This window comes from Protopterus annectens, chromosome 10.part0 (assembly GCF_019279795.1).
Source record: "Protopterus annectens isolate FY-2018-M chromosome 10.part0, PAN1.0, whole genome shotgun sequence".
Classification (NCBI taxonomy): domain Eukaryota; kingdom Metazoa; phylum Chordata; order Ceratodontiformes; family Protopteridae; genus Protopterus; species Protopterus annectens.
Genome location: NC_056744.1, coordinates 297,906,097 through 297,927,900, shown reverse-complemented (window position 1 = coordinate 297,927,900; position 21,804 = coordinate 297,906,097). Strand labels below are relative to the sequence as shown.

General features: G+C 40.4%; 1 protein-coding gene across 2 annotated transcripts in view; it reads right to left on the bottom strand.

The window, feature by feature from the left end:
- The window catches only part of LOC122813052 (cholesterol transporter ABCA5-like), a 2,390,735-nt gene that overhangs the window by 81,279 nt on the left and 2,287,652 nt on the right, over positions 1-21,804 (bottom strand). For both annotated transcript variants that reach the window (XM_044085171.1, XM_044085172.1), the window contains exon 38: positions 4,812-4,867. In XM_044085171.1, the coding sequence (XP_043941106.1) occupies positions 4,812-4,867 (56 nt within the window). The remainder of the gene's footprint in view (positions 1-4,811; positions 4,868-21,804) is intronic.

Here is a 21,804-nt window from a genome sequence, read left to right as displayed (position 1 = left end):
CTGCCTTTTCGTCAATGCCACCATTTTCAACCCATATAACATAGCTGGTCTCACTACCCTCTTGTAGACCTTCCCTTTCACTCTTACTGGAACCTGTCTGTCACAAATCACTCCTGACACTCTTCTCCACCCATTCCACCCTGCCTGTACTCTCTTCTTCACCTCTCTTCCACACTCACCATTACTCTGAACTGTTGATCCCAAGTACTTAAACTCATTCACATTTACCAACTCTACTCCCTGCATCCTCACCATTCCTCTACCCTCCCTCTCATTTACACACGTATATTCTGTTTTAGCCCTGGTGACCTTCATTCCTCTCCTCTCTACAGCATAACCCACCTCTCCAGGGTCTCCTCAACCTGGTCCCTACTTTCACTACATATCACAATGTCATCTAATAAAGATAAAAATAAAATAAAATATATAAAATACTGGGGTCTTTCCAGCTGGGACAGCTATACATGCAAGACGGAGCCCTGTATTCTATGATAGGGTGAATGAAGGCAGAGTAAGAGGGAATTAGGATGTCTTGGGACCTGGATGAAAACCTACTTCACTTAAAACAGATAGAAGGTTTCTGTGACAAAATTGGAGACATAATGATTTAAGCACATTTTTTTCTGTCATTTACTATATCCTGGATCAAAATATCAGTCTTGATGTGAATTCTATTTACGCAATACTTTGCAGGAGAATTAATTTTACCAAAAGTGATTTATATTCCTTTGCATTTACAGTGAAACTCTGAATAGGATACCAGTTATTTATGTGACCAGGAGCTTGGAGGCAATCTGAGAGGGAGTTTAGGAAGATTATTAGCTTACAGACAGAGAAATGCAATTTCCTACATGGTTTTGCAACCTCAGAATTAGTCATATTAAGCAAAAGGAGCACTGAGTCTTCCACAGCATGGCAGGATTGGGGGCAAAGCCCACGTACACAGAAAAAAGATTTTTGTGAATTATCAGTCTAGTTAGCTTAACTTAACCAGGCCTCAGTTAGCATTAATTTATCAACCCATATCTTGTGATTTGACTTCCTTCAACTTAATGCCAAGATCTCAAGTACAATTCTCACTGGATTCATACAGTGATTAGGCAGCAATGACGCTAGTACTGGACCTCTCAAAGCATGTGCAATGGCACATATCAGAGACTCATGTCTGAAGACAGATTCCCCACCACCCAAAAGCTGAATTTATTGAACTTCAAATTACAGCAGTCATGGCAAATTAACATCTCATAGCCTGCTATAAATCAACCTCCATGCCTACAAAGTACCACAAAATTCTTACAAAATGTACTTACTGACATATCCATAAATACAAACATATTTGGTGGATAATTTGAACTACTGATTGATTAACTGAATCACTTACACCACACTTTATAAGTTCACAAACAAGAGTGGATTTCGATGAAAGGTATTTCCAACGAAATGCTGTCTGCTGAACTGTCAATTCGCTGAAGTGATACAGACTTCTAGACTGGTCCATATTACTTTAGAGAAAAGTCAGTTTAGCGAATGGCATTTTCAGTTCAATTACATCAAACATGTTGTTTGTCGAACTGTTCATACTGAGATTGCAGTACAGTGGGAATCTGGAAAATTGCCCTTTCCCCAATCTAGTGCAATCTCGGAGTTGGTATATATAATTAGCGGCGGGTGTGGGGGGCAAGAGTGGATTTCGATGAACGGCATTTCCACTGAAATGCCATTTGCTGAACTGTCACATCGCTGAAGTGATATAGACCCCTCCTAGACTTACTAAATGCTAGCTCCCTTGTACAAACAAGAAGCCAGTCCACGGGGGTAAAAATCTTGTAAACTTTGTCCTAACACTGCACATAATCACACTACTACTATAACGGCCTCACATCTGGTCACATCTGATCAGTAATCATCTCCTTTATGGCATCTAAACTCACCACAGGGGACATATATAACTTTACAGGCTTTAAAAGGACAGAACAATTAAAACTTTATGGTGAGCAATCCAAAGTCAACTGCAAGATTTCCAACCACAATGTAACCTCAGCTATTACTTATGCAAAGGGATTGTAATCCTATCCAAAAGTAATATAAAGCAAGTGCTCCCAATATGAATTAAATATACAGGGAATATAAAAATAAACATATTTTGTGGACTGACAACATTAAGGAGGTTTACAATAAAAGAAAAACAAAATAATTGCAACATATAATAAATCAACAGTAACCCACATTAAAGACTCTTATCAAAAAGGTTCAGAAAAATGTGAAAATTACCAGAACGAAAAATGAAAGAGGAAAACAAATTAAAATTAGCATCCAGGATCAATAATAATCATAACTCCTTTTAAAACTATATCAGATAAATAAGAAATAACAGTCAGCAATCCACTCACTGAATGAATGCATAATGGTATTTTCCACTATAACCCTAAAGATACTACAGATAAATTTAGTGTCAAGTACACATCAGAAATAATCGTTGAAGTGCCACAAAATTCCTAAGTACCCCTCTCCCCACAAGAGTAATATGAAGCATGTCCTAATTGTACTCTCGAAAGATAAAAAGAGATAATAGTTTTAAATTCCAAGAGGTGTAATCACAACTCCCACAACAGTGAAACTGAATATGTGAGCACGGATATTGAAGTCTGAGATAAATGTGCCTTGGACTATTCCCTTTCCTAAGGTATGGGGATCACAGAGTTAGCATACATAAGTAGCAGGGGTGCAGTGAGGCTTGCCCCCCCCCCCTTGCAAAAAGTACTTTAAACAAAAACAGTGATTGTAGGCATTTGTTGTTCCCCTTTACTTTTCTTTTCTTCTTAATTCTGGGACTCACAATTATGTGTCTCAGAATTACAATAGGGAGACCAAAAATATCACTTCTGTTGGTCCTGACAATATATTTGATTGCATATGTAACAAAGCCAAAAATGTCTGCTCTGATTTCTCCTACAACTGTTCATGTTAAGCATAAAGGCTGTTGTTATGTTGTTCTATAAATAGGGTACCACCTCAGTTGCTGAGAGCTATATACTCTTCAGCTTAACAAGGACTTTGCTATGCCATGGAACACATTAAATCTGATTTCATACATTTTGATTTTAAAAAGTCATACTGCTCTAGGCCTGCAACAATATGCTTTGTCAAAGGAAGATCACGTCTACATTTAGTAAACTTTTTCAATAAAGTCACTGAAGTTGTAGATAGCAATCCTGCAGTTCCTACAGCATATTTGGATCTGGTCAAGGTCTTTGACACTATTCTTCAAGCTGGAATTGTACTTAAAGGCTTAAATGTAGACCCTTATTTTAAGATGGGCAGAAAACTGGCAGACGATGATGTAGTTATAGTAGTACATGCCACCTCAGAAAGCAAAAATGTGACTGATTGCATTCCTCAAGACTCATTACTGGGACTTTCTTTGTTCAGCACCTACTTCTCAGATTTCCAAATCACTAACTAAGACATATGGCTAACTAAATTCGATGATGACTGCAAGCTGAGTGCTGTCACTCATTTGGCATCTGTTACCATGTAACTATTGCCAACGACTACACCATAAAAACTAATGGGGTTACATTAACTTAAATGCAAAGACGTGGCATTGTCTTGTTGACAGCAGCTTACAGTATAGGCATCATTCCACTACAGACAACAGAGATCTTAGCATCTTCATAGACAACTTCCTATCATTTTATCACCTCAGAAAAACAATAGTACGGGAATCATTTTCTCTAGTCTAGTGAATAACTAAAGGCATCTCATCCAAATCAAAAGAAGTTATCATTCCTCTATATTTTTCTATGCTAGAACAATTACTGGAAATAATACCCCTTTTAGTATGTATCTGTCCAAACACACCATGCTAACAGAAAGACTCCTGCGATACCTCGCTAAAAAAAAAATAATCACCAGATTAAAGACCCTTTGCTATCAAACCAGGTTTGAAGTTCTATCCCTATACATATTTTGCAGTTTATAGGCTCTTGCACATTGATTTATGTCTAGCACTCTATACTGTTAAGAATCCTACCCTCCTTGATCTCCCAACACATCCACAAAAAAAAAAAAATCAATCAATCAAAAAATAAAATGGCGCCACAAACACTGCAGCAAAAGCCTGAAGTCTTCATCTTCACCAACAAACAAGTAAAGCACATCTGTAGAACAGGGTTACTACTCAATTCTTCCCACATCCCTGGAATAGTAAACTTCTAAATATAAAGTAGACTGATTCCCTCATTTTCTTTAAGGCAAACCTTGACAATAAACATGTCTCATCCTTGACTTGTTATGTACTCCAGGAGGCAGGAGGTGCCTTACAAAGGCAGGTATTAGCAGAGTGATTAAGGGAATCAGCAGATTAAATTGTGCTTAAGAAAATATTAGATGATATGAAACTACATTTACAATAAAATGACTATGAAAAGTAAAAGACAGGAAAGCACAGTCACCATACAGTCTTGAAGTTTTGAATTCCCAAATGAGAAGAAAGTATACTACTGAACTGCATAAGTAAACAGGATACAATACATCTAGCTGGCAAACATGACTTTGCATTTTTTTCCTTTTTCTTTATAATAATGCATAAGCAGGTATTTTTAACACAATATTAAACACATATTCTTAGAAAATGTCATTAATTTTCTTTATAACATGGGTTATCTGTATACATCTAAAAGGGTTGAAAATATGAATGCCTCGTCTTTTCAGCAAAACTTAGAGTAATAAATGTTATCACTAATTGTTTAGCTTGGAAAGCATTTTACTTTATTTCTGGTACAACAAAGACTGGAAAGTCTCTGACTTACCTGCTGTAGACTTGACTGAGAAAAGCTGTATCGCTCTATTTTAAATGTATGTTTTGCTAGAAAAAAGAATGAAAACACGCTTTACAAGATGGACGGGGAGATCTTCAAGACACAAAATTTATACCAAATACTAATGAAAACACTATCACCAACACATATTACAGTCCTTCTGCAAACATTTCTTAGTAGCAGTTTGGTGATAAGTTCACTCAAATCCTAACATAGGAAACTTGCATGGAAAAAATAAAGATGGAGTATAGACAAACGTGGTAAAAGTAGATTAAAAAAATGGAGAGTCCTTTCAAAGGGACTCACAATGTCACTCTCATCCTCTGAAAGGTGAAAAAAGCTGAATAATTCTGTCACAGAGTTCATAGTTAAGTACTAGGCAATTAGTCTGCAGACCATTTCAAGCCTAGGAAAAAAAAATATTCAAAGGTTGCCACCAGCCTCAATGAGGGCAAGACAAAATAGACTGGGGGAAAATTTGAGGCTGCCCATCTAGTCATCCAAGTTTACCCCTGAAGGCAGCCAGGATAGACATACAGTGGAAGTTTTTTCCAGAGCTGAGGAATATGTCAGGATATGAATCTGTAATGCCAATGTGCCTTATTTATCTGCTGACGAAGGTTTAGTTCCTTTAACATAGTATTTAAGGTACCATTAGTTCTGCAAAGGAGGTCAAAGAATGCTGGATCTTTCATGGCTCGAAAGGCCAAGCACAGATCTCCACAGAAATGTCTGTAAGAGTCTGAGTAAAGAGAAAGCGCTGGCAATCTCTCCTGATAACTAAGATGTTTAAGGCCACTGATGTTTTTAGTTATGAAGCTCTGAGGTCTTTCAAGTTGTGTGATATGTTTAGACAAACTCATGCCAAAAGATACAGTATATTCAATAATGGGGTCTGACAAGATATGAGTAAAGGAAAATTAAGACTTCTTTGGATCTAGAAGAGATGCCTTTGGAAGTTAGATGAACCACATAAAAGGCTTTCTGAACTAGTGTGGAGACATGATAGTCAAATGATAAGAAATTAACAACAGTGTCCAAATTCCTTACAACGGAGTCTGATTTGAAGGGTACATCACCTATATGGTAGGTGAAATGGTTTTGTTTATCAAAATGAACTCCTCTACATTTGTTAGATTTAATTTAAGACAGTTGTCCATGCACAAATGTTGGAGCAATTGTTAGTCAGCTGAAGATCAAATAACACCCGATTTACCGTTGTCTGAAAACCTAGTCAAGCACAGGCCAGAACTGCTGACCTGAAGGTTTGACAACAGGAGAGGGCCCAAAACTGAGCCCTGTCGTACACAAGTATTAACTCTTTTGCTTTCAAAAGTAGCACCTGTAACTCTAACCACATGGGCTCTGACAGACAACCAGTTAGTCATCCACCATGCAATATAGAATTTGCATTCAGAATTACAAGTCAGTCAATAATACCTGCATAGATAATAATGAGGTCAAAGAGGCAGGACCTTCCTTTGACACAGACAAATTGATGAGGATCCATGGTTAAGAGATTTTTAATGTCCAGATTAATGAAGTCTGAGATAATGCACTCCACAGTGTTACTTATGAGGGTAGTGAAAATAATGGGTCTACAGTTACCAGGGTCTATGGTTGGGTCACCCTTGTGTAATGGTATTACAATGGCTGTTTTCCAGGCAACCTGGGATGTAGTATTCTTAGTTTTTGAGACGGATGTGAGAACTTGTTCCACAGTAATTAAAGGGGGAGGCTAAGATTAGTGAACCTGTGAAATAGCTATATGTGGAGTGTAGTAAAATGTGCACTAAATTTGTTAGGATATTTACTATTTCCTTTGAGTTAGAGAGCATAATATTATTGTGGACTAGCTCCAAACTGTGTTGGTTGTGCTTAACTTCATGGCATACTTAAAAAAAGATTTGTGCTTACTTTTGGTTTTAGTGGTTATTTTTGAGTTCACACTCATACTTTGAGCTTCCTAATGGTTCCCTTAAGTTCTTTGCTAGTTTGCTTACATGTGCTCTTAAAGTAGGTAAAATGAGACCTTTTATAAGCCTTAAGCAGATTGTTTTCTCTTGCTACATAATGTATTTACATGGGTATTCTACCATAGGAGTTTGTTTTTAAATTTCTTATTACATTTGGCATAGATAAGGACTGCCTTAGCAATATAACTAGTAAAGTGGTAGTAGAAGTCAGAGGTATAGGTAACAGCTTCAGCAATGGGATCCTTTGGAGGAGAATTACAGCAGAATAGATTTACGTCAACAAGTATCAGAAGAATATTTGCTTTTGAGGGGTCCCTAGCACAGAACTACATACAGCGGTAAGTATCACCGGTTTTAAAGTGACAAACTTATATTCTGATTTAACACATCATGATGATATATATGGAGCTGTGCAAGAAGTGGTCATATTTATGAGGACCGCATTAAGGATAATTGGGACCCTAGCAGGACGGTTAACTATTTGTGAAAGAGGGTAAGCATTTATAATGTCAAGGAGGCACTGGGTAGGCCAACCACTTGCAATGTAGGTCAGCCAGTTTATTGAATGACAGCTGAAGTCCCCTAGTAAGAAAGGTCTTGGGTTTAAAGAATTACAGTTATTGTGTTAAGATAATGATCATGCTCAGAAGGGGACATAAAGTGTGTTCTCTAGCTATCTAGCTATGAAGGGAAAATAAGTCTAGTTTATGGTGATCTGGACTTCTAGAAGTTCAAATGTGATGTGCCAAGGAATCTCTCATGAGTTGTTGATATCCTTGACACATACTGATGTTCCCTCAAAACTGCCAGTAGGCCTGAGAAGTTCATGTCTCGAAGACAGAATCTGAGTGGCTGCATCTATTAGCTATGTAGCAGTTCACCTATCATGTTTCATCCTTCTACAAAAATGCACTGAGGTACAGATTATGACTGTTAGAAACTTCAAGGCAGTTCTAGTAGACTGCAGAAAAATGCAGATTATACCAAGGAAATCAGGTAAATGACAAACATGAAATAATGCAAAATGGACAGAGACTCCACATCATAATACATTTACATTTTAAAGAAGACAGTGCTCTGCTTCCTGTTGTTATAAAAAGAAAACAGCAACAAAGAAAATACAAACTTGTATAACATGAACATTTGAAATACAACCAGTCAGAGCTGTTAATGAAGTTGAAACATTTAAACAGTATTTATGAACTGCTCTTTTTATTGCAGAGATGATTTTATTTGAAATGCTTAGATTAATAACCTCTTCTCAAGGCAGGCAACTAATGCACACTACTGCTAACCTCTGAATGTAATAATTACTGATATCACCGTTCACCACCCAGTGGGATTTTCACACAACATGCAGAACCTGAAACTTAAAAAAACGCATCCCTCATCTGTTCAAGGGGACTAATAATGAGCCTCTTACAGAAAACAGTCTAGGCATGGAAAGAACCTTTAACTGGCTAAAAATGCTCTAGATAGTAAATCATTGCCATTTAAGTTGTATCTATTTTTAACCAATGTTGTCCAATTTCGTACAATTATTTAAATTGTACATGTTTTTCTATTATTTCTGAAGATTGTAAAATTATTGTTCTTAAAATGTTTTTGCAATACTTTGGAGCTTTTCTCACAGTGCCTCCCTGAAAATAGGCACCTAAGCCCACTGGACTTTCCCAATAATCAAATTTGTTGAAACCGGCAACTTCAAAGGCTACTTAGCAAACAGTCAAGCACTTTCATCAAAGCACTTTTGTCAAATATGACTTCATCAGAACTGAATTTAAGGCACACTCATGCAAATACATATACATATACTTATACATATACTTATATATTTATACATATACTTATACATATACATATACTTATTCATATATTTATACATATTACAAAAGTCGCATGACAAGGTACAAACAATAAATAATCAATCCCAGCAAATTACTGCAAGACTTAAGAACACTCAACTATACTTATTCATAAAATACACTCAAAACTGTTAAAACATTTATATCTCAAAATGCTTTTAATGTTAAGATACCCATTCAAACCAGGTGACTTTCCATCATCATGTTTAACCTACCGTCTTAAATCTTTGATTTCAAGGTAATTATTAATATCCCCACCTACACCATTATACTTACATCATTATCTAAGACAAAAAAGGAAAACTTCCTAAAATTACTGCATAAACCAGATTTTCCAAATTGTACAATCTTTTTCTATAATTGTATTAACATATATTACAATACTTCCATAAAACTTTCTGTCTTTCCCTCATAAAAAGTACCAAATATTTCACATTTAGTAACATAAAAAAAAAGTTAAGTACTTACCATAACGTTCCATGTTTCTAGTCCATCTCGCCAAACATTATTATGTGTGGGGTTCAGAGCCAATACTTGGCTCCGACTCGGCCGCTTTTAGAAAGCCTGAAAACTTCTGATTGGCTCGTGGCTAGGAGGTATCCCATGGTGCATGAGCACATTCCCCAGATCTTGTTTGCTACTAGTCTATCAGGATAAGACAGGAAAAGGACAAAGGTCCGGAAGAATAAACTGTAATAAAGGCACCGTTTATGGTATAAACCACTGTAGAAAAAGAAAAACCTGTTTCCAGTTCCTCCAAGAAGGGGGCTGGTGGGTGGGTTCATAATAATGTTTGCAGAGCTGGACTACATACATGGAACGTTATGGTGAGTACATAACTTCTTTATGTTATGTAGTCCTATCTCGCCTCCATTATTACATGTGAGACAGCGTCCCTAGCATCTTCAATGGGTGGCTCACGGGAAGATACTCCTGAGTACCGTGGAACCAAACGAAGCTCTACCCCTGGAAGTTAAATCCAATTTATAATGGGAAATGAAGGTATGAGGGGTAGCCCATGTTGCTGCTGCACAAATATTATCAATAGGTGTCCTGGCTTGGAAAGCAGCAGAAGTAGAAAAGGACCTGGTAGAATGCACTTTGACTTTAAAGGGTAACTCCTTTCCCTGAGAAGTGTAAATAAAGGAAATACAACTAGAGATCCAGTTCGATAGTGTGACCTTAGAAACTGGCAAGCCCTGTCTCGCCTCAGCAAAAGAAACAAAGAGCTGTTCTGATTTTCTAAATCCTTTGGTCCTGTGCATATAGAAACGCAGTTGCCTATGCACATTTAATTGACGGAATCTATACTCTGCTTTATTGGTGTGATTAGGGAAGAACACTGGCAATTCAATTGTTTGGTTTAAGTGAAAATGAGAACAGACTTTAGGAATAAAAGAAGGATTGGTCCGGAGAGAAACCCTGTATTTGTGAAAAATTAAATATGGAGGTTTAACTGATAGGGTTCGTAATTCAGAAACTCGTCTGGCTGGGGTTATTGCCACCAGAAAAAGAGTCTTCCAAGACAGGAATTTCAACTGACAACTATGGTCTGGTTCAAAGGGTGGCAAAGTAAGTCTAGACAGGGCTAGATTCAGATCCCAGGGAGGAATGGGGTCTTGAACAGGAGGTCTTAACGTCATGGAACCCTTATGAAAAGATTTGCACAGTTTGTGAGACATAAGACTGGAATCATTAATCCCCACATGAAAATTGGATATTGCTGCTAGCTGAACTCGGAGTGTAGCAGCTGCTGAACCCTGGTGAAAAAGTTCTGAAATTAACTCTAAAACAATAGTAATGGGAGCTGTAAATGGATCAACTTCTCTGTTATGTTCCCATATAGAAAATCTCTTCCATTTACTGTGATACAATTTTTCTAGTCAAAGGCTTGTGAGAAGAGGTAATAATGTGGGTTACAGCTGGAGACAGACCATGAAGCCTGACTAGTGATGGAACTGGAGCAGCCATGCAGTCAGTTTGAGAGTGTGGAGAATGGGGTGAAGAGAACCTGACGTGTGTCAAAAGGTCTGGCACTGGGTCCAGAATCTGGCACTGGGTCCAGAATCCATGGATAGTCTAACAGTTGAGGCTCGAGAAAAGGGAACCAAATCTGACATCTTGCTTCCCAACAACAATGCTTTCTGTATGACCCTGGGGGTGAGTGGAAAAGGAGAAAAAGCATAAAGGAGTCCCGGGGGCCAATCGTGGACGAGGGCATCTCTTGGAGACTCTCCTGGAGGAGGGATGAGGGAGAAATAGGTGCTGCATTTGGTGTTGATGGGGCTGGCAAAGAGATCGCAGCAGGGTTGTCCCCACTTGTGGAAGATCAGATGGGCTACTTTCTGGTTCAAGGACCATTCGTGAGGTAACAATATTGCCCTGCTTAGCTTGTCCGCTATCACGTTGGAAGTCCCCGGGATGTGCATTGCAATGAGAAAGCTTTGGGAAGAAATCGCCCAGTTCCAAACTCGCAGGGCCTCTCGACATAAACAGTATGATCTGGTTCCCCCTTGTTTGTTTAGATACCAAACCACTGACATGTTGTCTGTCTGGATAGCTATCGTCCCTAGAGGGAGAAAGTTGTGAAGTGCTTGCAACATTAGAAGCACCACTCTTTTCTCTAGGACACTGATATGCAGATGGGCCTCCTGATCTTGCCATGTGCCTTGGACAGTCTTGCCTAGATAATGCCCCCCCCCCTATCTCTGAGAGGCATCCATGGTCACAGTGGCAACGGGTTGGTGCGGTACAAAGGGAGTCCCTGTGGTAAGATGACCTGGCTGAATCCACCAGCATAGATCCTTTTTGCATTAATCTGTGATCAGTATCTGGTGATGCAGAGACAACTGCTGAAAGGACCACTGAGATGACAGGAGCCACTGGAGTATCCTCATATGCAGTCTTGCTAAAGGTACCAAGGTTATGGTCGACGCCATAGTTCCAAGAAGCTGCAACACCACCTTTGCTTTGACTCTTCGAAGGGGAAGTATCCTGTAAATCTGCTGTGCAAGATATTATATTCTGTCTGTAGGTAGTCTGGCTATCATAGAAACTGTGTCTATGTTTGCTCCTATAAATGTTATAGATTGAGTGGGCAAAGTTGAGGATTTTTCCCAGTTTACAGAGATTCCCAACTGGGAACAGAGCTTGATTGTGGAATCTCTCAATTAAGCTAGACGATGCCTGGTGGTGGCGGTCAGGAGCCAATCGTCCAGATATGGAAAGACTTGGATTCCCTGATGCCTCAAATGAGCTGTCACTACTGCCATGTATTTGGTGAACACCTGGGGGGATGTGGTGAGACCAAAGGGCAGCGCCCGAAATTGGTAATGATGGGCTCCCAGCCAGAAGCGTAGGTAACTCCTTGAAGCTTTATGCATCGTTATGTGGTAGTAGGCATCCTGGAGATCTACTGAGCACATCCAGCTGTCTTTCCCTAACAGAGAGAGTATGGATTGTAGAGTGACCATTTGGAACTTGGACTTCTTTACATACTCGTTTAATCTGCTGAGGTCTAAGATGGGTCTCCAAGTCTCCTGTTCTTTTTGGAACTAAAAAGAACCTGGAGTAAGTTCAGAATCCTGTCTGGTCTGCTGGGACCTTTTGGATGGCTCTTTTTAATAGCAGCTTTTCTATCTCTATAGCCGCTTGATCCCTGTGATTGGGTGGTACATCTGAGATCCTTTTGGGAGGGTGTGGTGGAAGGGAAAAGGGTAACCTCTGGTGATAATGTCTTGTACCCACTTGTCTCGAGTGAGATTTAGCCAGGCTTCTGGGAACAAGGACAGGCGACCCCCGACCGGCTCCAGAGACGCACAGTCAGGTTCCACATCAGGAACGCTGATAGGGATGGTCAGGAAAGGAATCGCGACCTCCCTGATTTTGTGTGCCTCCCCTGCCTCTAGGGCAACGTCTACCATTATTTCCTCCTCCCCTGCCTCTGAAGGAGGAATCACCCTGTGTATCCTGGAAAGATCTCTATGATTTCTTGAACCACATTTAACCGCTCTTCTGACCTTTAGGGTAAGGTCTAGAAGGAACGGTAAAATGGACTCCCACGGCAGAGTCTTTCCTTCCTGTTCACACCTGGTGAGGGTATCTTTCACCTTGGGTCCAAAAAGAGACAATCTATCCACGGGGGGCATTGATGAATGTAGACTTGAAAGGCTCAGCAAAGTTGCACAGACGCATCCAGGAATGTCTCCTTAAGGAGACTCCTGAACCCGTCGCCCTACTTGCGCCATCAACTGCGTACGAGATTAGTCACATGGAGGAGTTAACAATGGATGTGAGAGTAGACACTGTAAATGGGACTGCTTCAGTAAAGGTACCCTGAAGAGTATCTCCTAATTCCTTTAGGAGATCTCTCTGAAGTCTCGTAAAATGTAATAAGATAGTTCAGCGATCGGAGTGTAAAAGCCACTGAAGAGAAGATACGCTTCCCATACCTATCCATCGTTTGAGATTCCTTATTGGGCAGATGGATAGAAGAAGAAGAAGTCTCTGCTAGCTCCTTCTTAGTGGCCGCCGCCACCACTATTGCATCAACACATAAGCCCTTGGATAAAAATTCTTTGTCTTTAGGGGCAGAAAGAAATTTATTCGGCCTCCTGGGGACCGGTTCCATGGCATCAGGAGTCTGCCATGCTTTCTGACTCACAAGATCCAGTAATTCATCAAATGGAGGAGACACCCATGAAGCTGAGGGCTGAGACCCGAAAGCCTTCAGGTACACTGACTCCTCATCAGACGGGGTAATGGTGGGCCAGCCACTTCTCTGCCTGAGGATCTCCAAAATGTCTGCAAAGGAGACATTTTCAGAGGATGACTTAGGGGACCCTTCCGACTCATCGAGGTCAGTGCTAGATGTGACAGTCTCATCAGGGGAGTCTACATGCTTCCTCTTACACGATCTCTTCCGAGGGGGCTCCTCAGCGGGGTTCTCTGGGGAGGTCTCAGAAGATCGGGGGGCCACCGAAATGGGAGTCCTGAGGCTGTGGGTCTCTGCCATCTCGGGGGAGAGAGGATGCTGAGACTGTAGTTGGCGGTTGAGGGAGTATGGCATCGGTACTTCTACATGGGGCGGATGAACTATCCAACATGCTCCTCATCCTCATGAAGACCAATTCCTACAGCTCCGAAGATAGCGTAGATGCCGATGGCTCCAAAAGGGTCGGCTTCGAGAACGATGTAGGGTCCGAGCTCACTCAGGCCGATGCACCAAGAGGGAGACTTGGCACAGCAGAAGTTCGGTTCCAAGTTTCCCCCTCGGGGCCAATCGAAGAGCTTCAGACCCTAGAGACATTTCGAACGGCGCTGAGAGTGTCGGAGTGGAACTCTGCTCCGAGACAACCACACGGGGTGCTGGAGCCAAGGACACCACTATAGTCGTTACCGGCAATATCAGCTCCAAAGGCCCAATCTGGGTTGGAGGAGGAAAGAGAGCAGGATTGGTAGCAGGAGTCGGCTCTGAGACCGAATGGGTTGGAGCCGATAGAAATTTTGGCAAGGCCGATGACTTGAGGAGTCTGAGCACCACTCTCTCGATGTCTTCTTCAGATAAGTTCCTGGAGGATCTGGAGGACAGTGTGGGAGACCTTGTTCTCTGCAATATGTGCGATTTTATAGTAGGGGAGACTGGTGGAATGTCTGTTAACTGGCTCTGAAGAGGACTGCTAGTGATCGGTGCAGAAACACTTGGTGCCGATACTGCAGGGTCTGTGTCCAAAATCTCAATCGGCCCCAAAGACTGTGGAGCCGAAGAGACAGAGACCAACTCCAATTTTGGTAACTTCTGTGGAGGTTCAGAAACATAAGTTGAGTCTTGCCCTTATCCTTTCTAGAAGAATGCGACCTAGCAGAGGAGGAAGAACTGGCTAGGTCTTCCTCGAAGGAAGGTTTTAACATGCCTTTTAAAATCAGCTTATTCTTCCTTTCCTGGAGTACTCTAGGGCTAAAAGAATGACAAAAGAGACAAGTTTCTTGTAGATGTATGGCCCCTAAGCAGTACACACAGACGCTATGTCCATCGGTGATGGACATTTTTTGTGAACATTTAGTACACTTTTTAAAGCCTGACTGTTTGTGTTCTTTATGTTCCTTGGACATAATGGCAGCAGAGAAAAAAAAAACAACACACTCACATATCAAGAGAGGAACTAGGTCCTCTAACTTAAGCAGATCTAGCCTTAACACCCACAAAAAATAAAAAGGGTTTACTAGGTTCTCTACCTTAAATGAACGTAGTGCAAGAAAGAAACAGGGACAAAACTAGCACCTCTAAGTTAAACGGTCTAGTCAAAAACACACACTCATTTTTGAAAAAAAAAAACACACACTCATGGGATACCACACACAAACGGCCAACAGGCGCAAGTAAATTTTAAATGGCAATAAAGTCAAATCCAGTTAAAGACACAAATCAGTAATCACAATAAGACTGTCAGCAATAGACTAAGACAGAAAAAACTTCACAAGAAGCAAAAACCCCTAAAAAGCAGTAATAATAATAAAACGTAATCACTTAGCCAGGGCCAACCAAAAGAAGCTTCCGACTGAAGACACTGCAGACAAGATCTGGGGAATGTGCTCATGCACCATGGGATACCTCCTAGCCACGAGCCAATCAGAAGTTTTCAGGCTTTCTAAAAGCGGCCGAGTCGAACTCCACACATAATAATGGAGGCGAGATAGGACTACATAACATCAAGTGCTTCAGTCTTACAATAACAAAAACAAAAAAAAAACCACAGAAGCAGTTATCACTTCATTCCTAACCAAAATCTGCTACCATTCGTAAATGAATCAACATCACCTGCAAAAGACACATGTGAAAGTACCCAACCTTTGAAACTCTGAGAATTTAGGATAATCCACATGCCTACGTTCTAACAATTTTTTTCAAATTACTTTTCTCCCTTACAAATCTAGGGTATTCCCCTATTTTACTTAAAACCTCTGAACAAGCATGAAAACTATATCTTCCAAATGGGGCACTGAATGTAGTCAGCAGTGAAGATTTTCGATCAAGCATCACTTGCAAAATGAACTTTTTACATCCAAGCTAGAAAATAACAATTGGCTTCAGTATTAGGGCTGTGACTTCCTCGACTGTACACATAGGATGATGTGGTCTCTTTAATGCTTTCTTCAAATCTCTTGGGTCAATGCATATTCTGATTTCATCTGAGCCTTTTTGCGAGTTGCTACCATGGATGATAGCCATACAGTAGGTTCTGTAACCAGTTTATCCAACTGAGCTTTGACCTTATTCTGCATAGCTATCGGAACTTTTCTTGCTGGTCTGACCACTGGACTGACCTCTGGGTCTAACTTCATAGAATACACAACTGGAAGTTTGCCTAACTTGTCATTGCAAACATCAGCATACTCTGAAAAAATAGTAACAGTGAAACGTGAACTGGGACATGTGCTTATATGATGAACTTCTTTAGTAAAAGAAAGCATATTCATCTTCAAACTGTCTCTGAGACACAATAAGGACTGCACAGGTCTTCGGATTACATGGAATAGTAAGTTGTAAGTTCTTGGCCAAATAACATGAAAGCACGACTGAGCCTTCGGTGTGAATTTTTTTACCACCATAAGCAACAAGTTTCGCACAAATGACCACATTAAGTTGCTCACCAGCTCTCACCTTAGCAAATGTGTCTGCTGACATAACATTACACTTTGAACCAGTGTCTACTTTGAGCTCAGTGGAATTACCATTGATCTGGATAATACAAAACACTTCATTCTTTGCCAAAAAAAAATCTACTGCATCTGCATTAATCTTTTCACCAATTAGTGATACACCATCTACACAGAAAGTAGGGTTGCAGCTCTCTGTATGATCAACTTGCTTTTTTTTTAAGTGACCCTTCTTTATAACTGTGTGAGGTTTACTTGATTTGCAAAACTTTTGAAAATGGTTCCATTTTTTACACTTGTGGCATTGCTGACCAAATGCTAAGCACTTTTCTTTTAGACTAATGACTGGCACCACAATTGCTAGAGTTAACAATAAAGCTTGATTTAGGTTTTGCTAACTCACTCTTGTACTGAACTGAGAATGTCCTTTTCAATGAACTAGTCTTAGAACTTGCTGGAAAACTATGGGTTTTACCTGTCACACCCGCAGGGGTTACAGATGCCATGTCCTTAGGCCTGCTTCTGCTAGCCATGTGCTGCATGCTGTCTACATTTATTCTGGAGCCTGCTGAAACCATGGTCTTATCACTTGCAAGCATACTTCTGTGCCTTTCCCTAACTTCATGGATTTGACAAATCTCAACAGCTTTGCTTAGCGTTAAATCACTGTCACGAAGCAAACTCTTTCTCACTGCAGCACTATTAATACCACACACAGGCCTGTCCTTTACTAAATCATCTTTTAAATCACTAAAAATAAATATTTTCGCTTTGCTTCTCAGGTCAGTAATATACGCTGCAAAAGTTTCTCCTGGCCTTTGATCTCTTGTGTAAAACAAATGCCTCTCTAATGTAACATTTGTCTGGGGGTTGCACATTTCACTGAATTTGCATTTCAAATACTCTGGGTCTTCTCTTGATTCAGCCTGTACAACAATATGAGGATTTTCTCCTTCATACTCAAATGAACGCTCCCTTTCAATGGCCTCTGATCCAGTTAGGTTTAACAAAATGAGTGCCCTGGATCATGCATCTTTGTCAGAATATGCTGCTTGTATAAAAATATCTTTCTCTTGCTCAAACATTCTCCAAACCTCTGAAATATTCTGATCAAATACAAGTGGACCTGGTCTGCAAAATGCCTCTGCCATATTAACACATACCAATGAAGGCTTTTGCAAATATGCATGAACACACACACACACATACATATGCCAGAAATTTACAATACTTGTAACTATGCCCAAAAGCAGAACAAGCCTCTGAATAACTGAACTTTGCAAAATAAGCTTCATGGGCTCAAGTACTTGAAATCACTGTACTTTGAGAAATCACTTCTTATCAGTGTAAGAAACATTTCAAAACAACTGCACTGTGCGAATAAACAGTACACAACATACTAAAACTTTTCCAAAATGGCTGTATTTTGCTAAATAAATCTGTACAGTGCAAGAAATACTCTGTAATGGCAGCACTCTGCAAACAGACATACCCAGCACAAGACATTTTCTGAAATGGCTGTATTTTGAATGCACTTCACGACATAGTTGCACGTTGCGCACAATAACTCTTCAGAATAAATGCACAGCAATGAATATACACTGCAAGCACTTTTACACACTTCAAGATAATTTGAATAACTCTAGTTATGCCCTGAATAGCTTCAATGAATGCAAAATAGTAGTTTATGCCGAAACACAGTAATATGCCAAAAAAATGCAGTCACCTTGCTTAATGTAGCCTTTTTGCCCTTTACTATATTCACTTGCTCGTTTAATCTCTTTTCATGCCTATTATACTTTTCTTGTGCTCATTTTACTCTAAACATACTCGTTTTGCAATTTCGAGGTAATTCCAAACCCCTTATGTGTGTTTCTGATAATCGTTTTATCAATTACTAAATTTGTATGTTTCTCGTTTGCTTAATAATGCGTTCTGTGCCTTGCTAATGCTCTGTTTTATCCTTCTGATAAAATAAATTATTTGCGCAAGTTTTCATTACCTTTAATTCATTTCTGGCCCTTTTTTGCACTCGGTTCATTTAGTTTACCTTCACTGTTAACTCTGTGACTTGTAACTCTGAAAAGCAGTCTCTGGAATCCCAGTTCTGACACCATGGCATTCATCTGGTCAGGATAAAACAGATGAACATTTGTGGGTTCTGTTCAAGCAGCTTTATTATGTACAAACACATCAGGATTGAGGCTTTGTAACTTTAACTTAGACAAACTTATAAACAAACTGACTATCACACTCGTACATGCTTATCTAAGATAAAGTTACAAAGCCTCACTCCTGATGTGTTTGTACATAATGATGCTGCTTGAACAGATGAATATTTGTGGGTTTTGTTCAAGCAGCTTTATTACGTACAAACACATCAGGATTGAGGCTTAGTAACCTTAACTTAGATAAACTTATAAACAAACTGACTATCACACTCAAACATGTTCATGCTCTGGATGCACTCTCAAAATGACACTTAAGCTAGCAAGTGCTTGCTATTTATATGCACATGCTGTCATTGGAAACACTTCCTAAAGGTACAACACACACACACACACACTATTCTACAGACTTCATAACCCTCAGAAGATTCTTAAAAATTCTGATGCAAAAAACTGTTTTGACTATCAACTGTCTAACTTTGTAAGACCAAAATATGTCAAAAGTACAATTAGCAAAACAACATCACAAACACAGATATACTAAGCACTAAGCCAGCTATGCACCCTAGGCATCAGACACAAAGCTTATGTATCCCTGAATCCAAAAGATAGAAAACAAGGATATGGCACAGTTATAATCACTTGCACAGGATGTTTTGTGTGTGTGTGTGTGTGTGTGTGTGTTTGTCTTGGTTACAAGAAGCCTAGGCTGACACAAAAGGTGAGTGAGTGCCTGTGAGTAAGAAACAGAAACAGGCAGACATCTGGATAAAGTAACAAATGGCCACTGAGACAGAATGAGCTTTAAGCCTCACAGCTGAACCACATGACTGTTGTGCGAGTGTCTGTATGGGCCCTCCAGGTGAAAGTGGTGTGAGTGTCTGCATAAACACAGCCAAGCTCTCTGCTAGCTCTACACCTTGATATGTCAGACAGGTATGAGCCGTGCATGGTAGAGGTGGCAGTTCATCAAGGTCATACCTGACCATGAGAACTGGCTTTGTCAGGAGTTGCACTGGCACATCCACACCCATGGTCAGATGCACTGCTGCTACCTGAATGTGACTGATTTCTGCTGGATGAGCTCTCCTCACAAGGATGCCCAGGACCATGACCCCATGACCTGCCACATCTGGGTGTGTACACCTCAACCACTGACAAAGCATTGGAAATAATGCCACTATGGAAGCATGACTGGGCATGGCCAAGTTGGCTAACATCAGATGATATGGCTGACCTACGACCACGTGGATGCCATTCCCCCTCCAAGCACATGTTCCATCACAGACACTATCTGTTTCAATGTGTCATTCATCCAATCCATTGAATCGGCAACACAGTGGAGGCAGTCACGCATATCAGCTTGTGTCACATCTACAAGCCTAAGCATTTCCTGGAGGACCTATTTGAACTTGCCTGCACCTCCATGATGGCCCTAAATGTTTATCGAGTGGCACAGGAAGACACACCTGGATCAGGTGGAGGATGGACAGTAGGCCTCCTCTGAGCACCACTAACAACCCTCCTGCATGGTACTTCACCCACACTTTGGCTATGGCCAGAATCAAAAGGCAATGAAGTCTCTTTAACTACTTTGATCAAGTGTCTCACCCTCGACCTATCCAGTATCTGAGGGTTCACCAGAATGGGTTGGCATAGGCCTACTGGCTGTGTCCGATGGAATTACAGGGGATGGCTGAATGTCAACCTTAGTGTCAAATTCAACCTCTGCAACCCCTGACTGTGTCTTTGTTTGGCCAACATCATCATCATCGGAGTCTGCTGATACTCTGACATCAGGTGGTAAGAGTCCTACACTTTCATACATCAAGTTCACCTGTGATAGTAAGCAACAAACACAGGAAAGAAATTAATAGCTACAGTACTACAGTCCAATATATGCTAACAAACTAACACTGGTGCCATTATTACAGACAGTAGAGCAATACACATAAGAGTCCTGACACCCACATCACACATATGGTTAAAATAAATATTTCCTTGAACTGCTCATCAGTACTGACATAAAAATGGTTAGCTTACCATGTGCAAATGATTGTAGGGTCCCTATGGAGGATGGTCCTGGAAGAAGTTAAGCAAAAGGTAAGGATCCTATCATCACAATTAACAGTAACACAGGGATTTAAAACTTTTTGCCCTTTATATGTCTATTAATGATATTTTTAACAAGAACTGGGATGACACATTCGACCCCAGGTCCATGCGTAAAAAAACAAAATGTATTATCAACTGTAACAATCTACAATGCCCCCCCCCAAAAAAAAAAAAAATATGTTAAACAGAACTTCTGTATTGCTGTCAATATTTTACAATACAAGAAGTATTTAACAACTGAGATAGGTAAGCCTACCAGGAAGCTGCTCCTTGGACATACTTGCCCTCCCTAAACCAACAGCACCAACATCAATGACTTGTTGTGCACTTCCCACTGAGCTGTCTGCACCCGTGACAATAGATGGGAACTCTTCATCTGGTGTCAGTGATGCTGCTATAGCAGGCCCTCTCCCCAGCAGCCATCCGCTCATGGACCACTGCAGCTGCTCTCCTTCAGGCCGATGAAATCATGTCAGTGGCCCTATGGCACACCTGATTATATGTCCTGCTCTGGCCACCTACTGCGTTCATATCAGCCACTATCTGCTGCCAAATTTGGATTCTGTTAGACATATCCCCAAATCCCTTCTCAAGCAGAAGGGCACCATGTCACCTAAATACTTCCACAATGACTTAATTTGCAGGGTCAATGAAGGGGGGTTGTGGGGATTGGGATGCCTGAGTGCCATAGTCCTAGGTGACATAAAACACAAAAGAAGGATAATACACATAAGTATCACAGGGTTGGAAGGGCGGCCTAATGGTTGAGGTGTTTGCCTTACAAACACAAGGTACAGGGTTTGAATCCCACAGGGGATAACTGGCTAGGCGTAAAATGGCTCGCAAGGGCAGTTAGCCTAGTACTAATCTATGAACCTATGAACATATAAATAAAAGTCCTTCTTAGATATAACACATAATAGGTAGTATTTTAATACTACCCACTGGAGAAACAAAAAACAGTCAAGAATTATGTGGTTGCAACAGACTGCAATCCAAACCACGGCTGGATCCAAAACAAGGATAGTAACAATAGCAAATTTTATTTGTGCCAACACAGAAATGGAACTTGGCTCCCCCACTGCCAAAGCAACAGGCAAATTACACATTTTGCTAACAAACCGTCAGTGATCTACTAAAAGTGTTATCAAATAAAATGTCCCAAAAACATGTGTACACATTTACCACAAAATATTCAATTTTA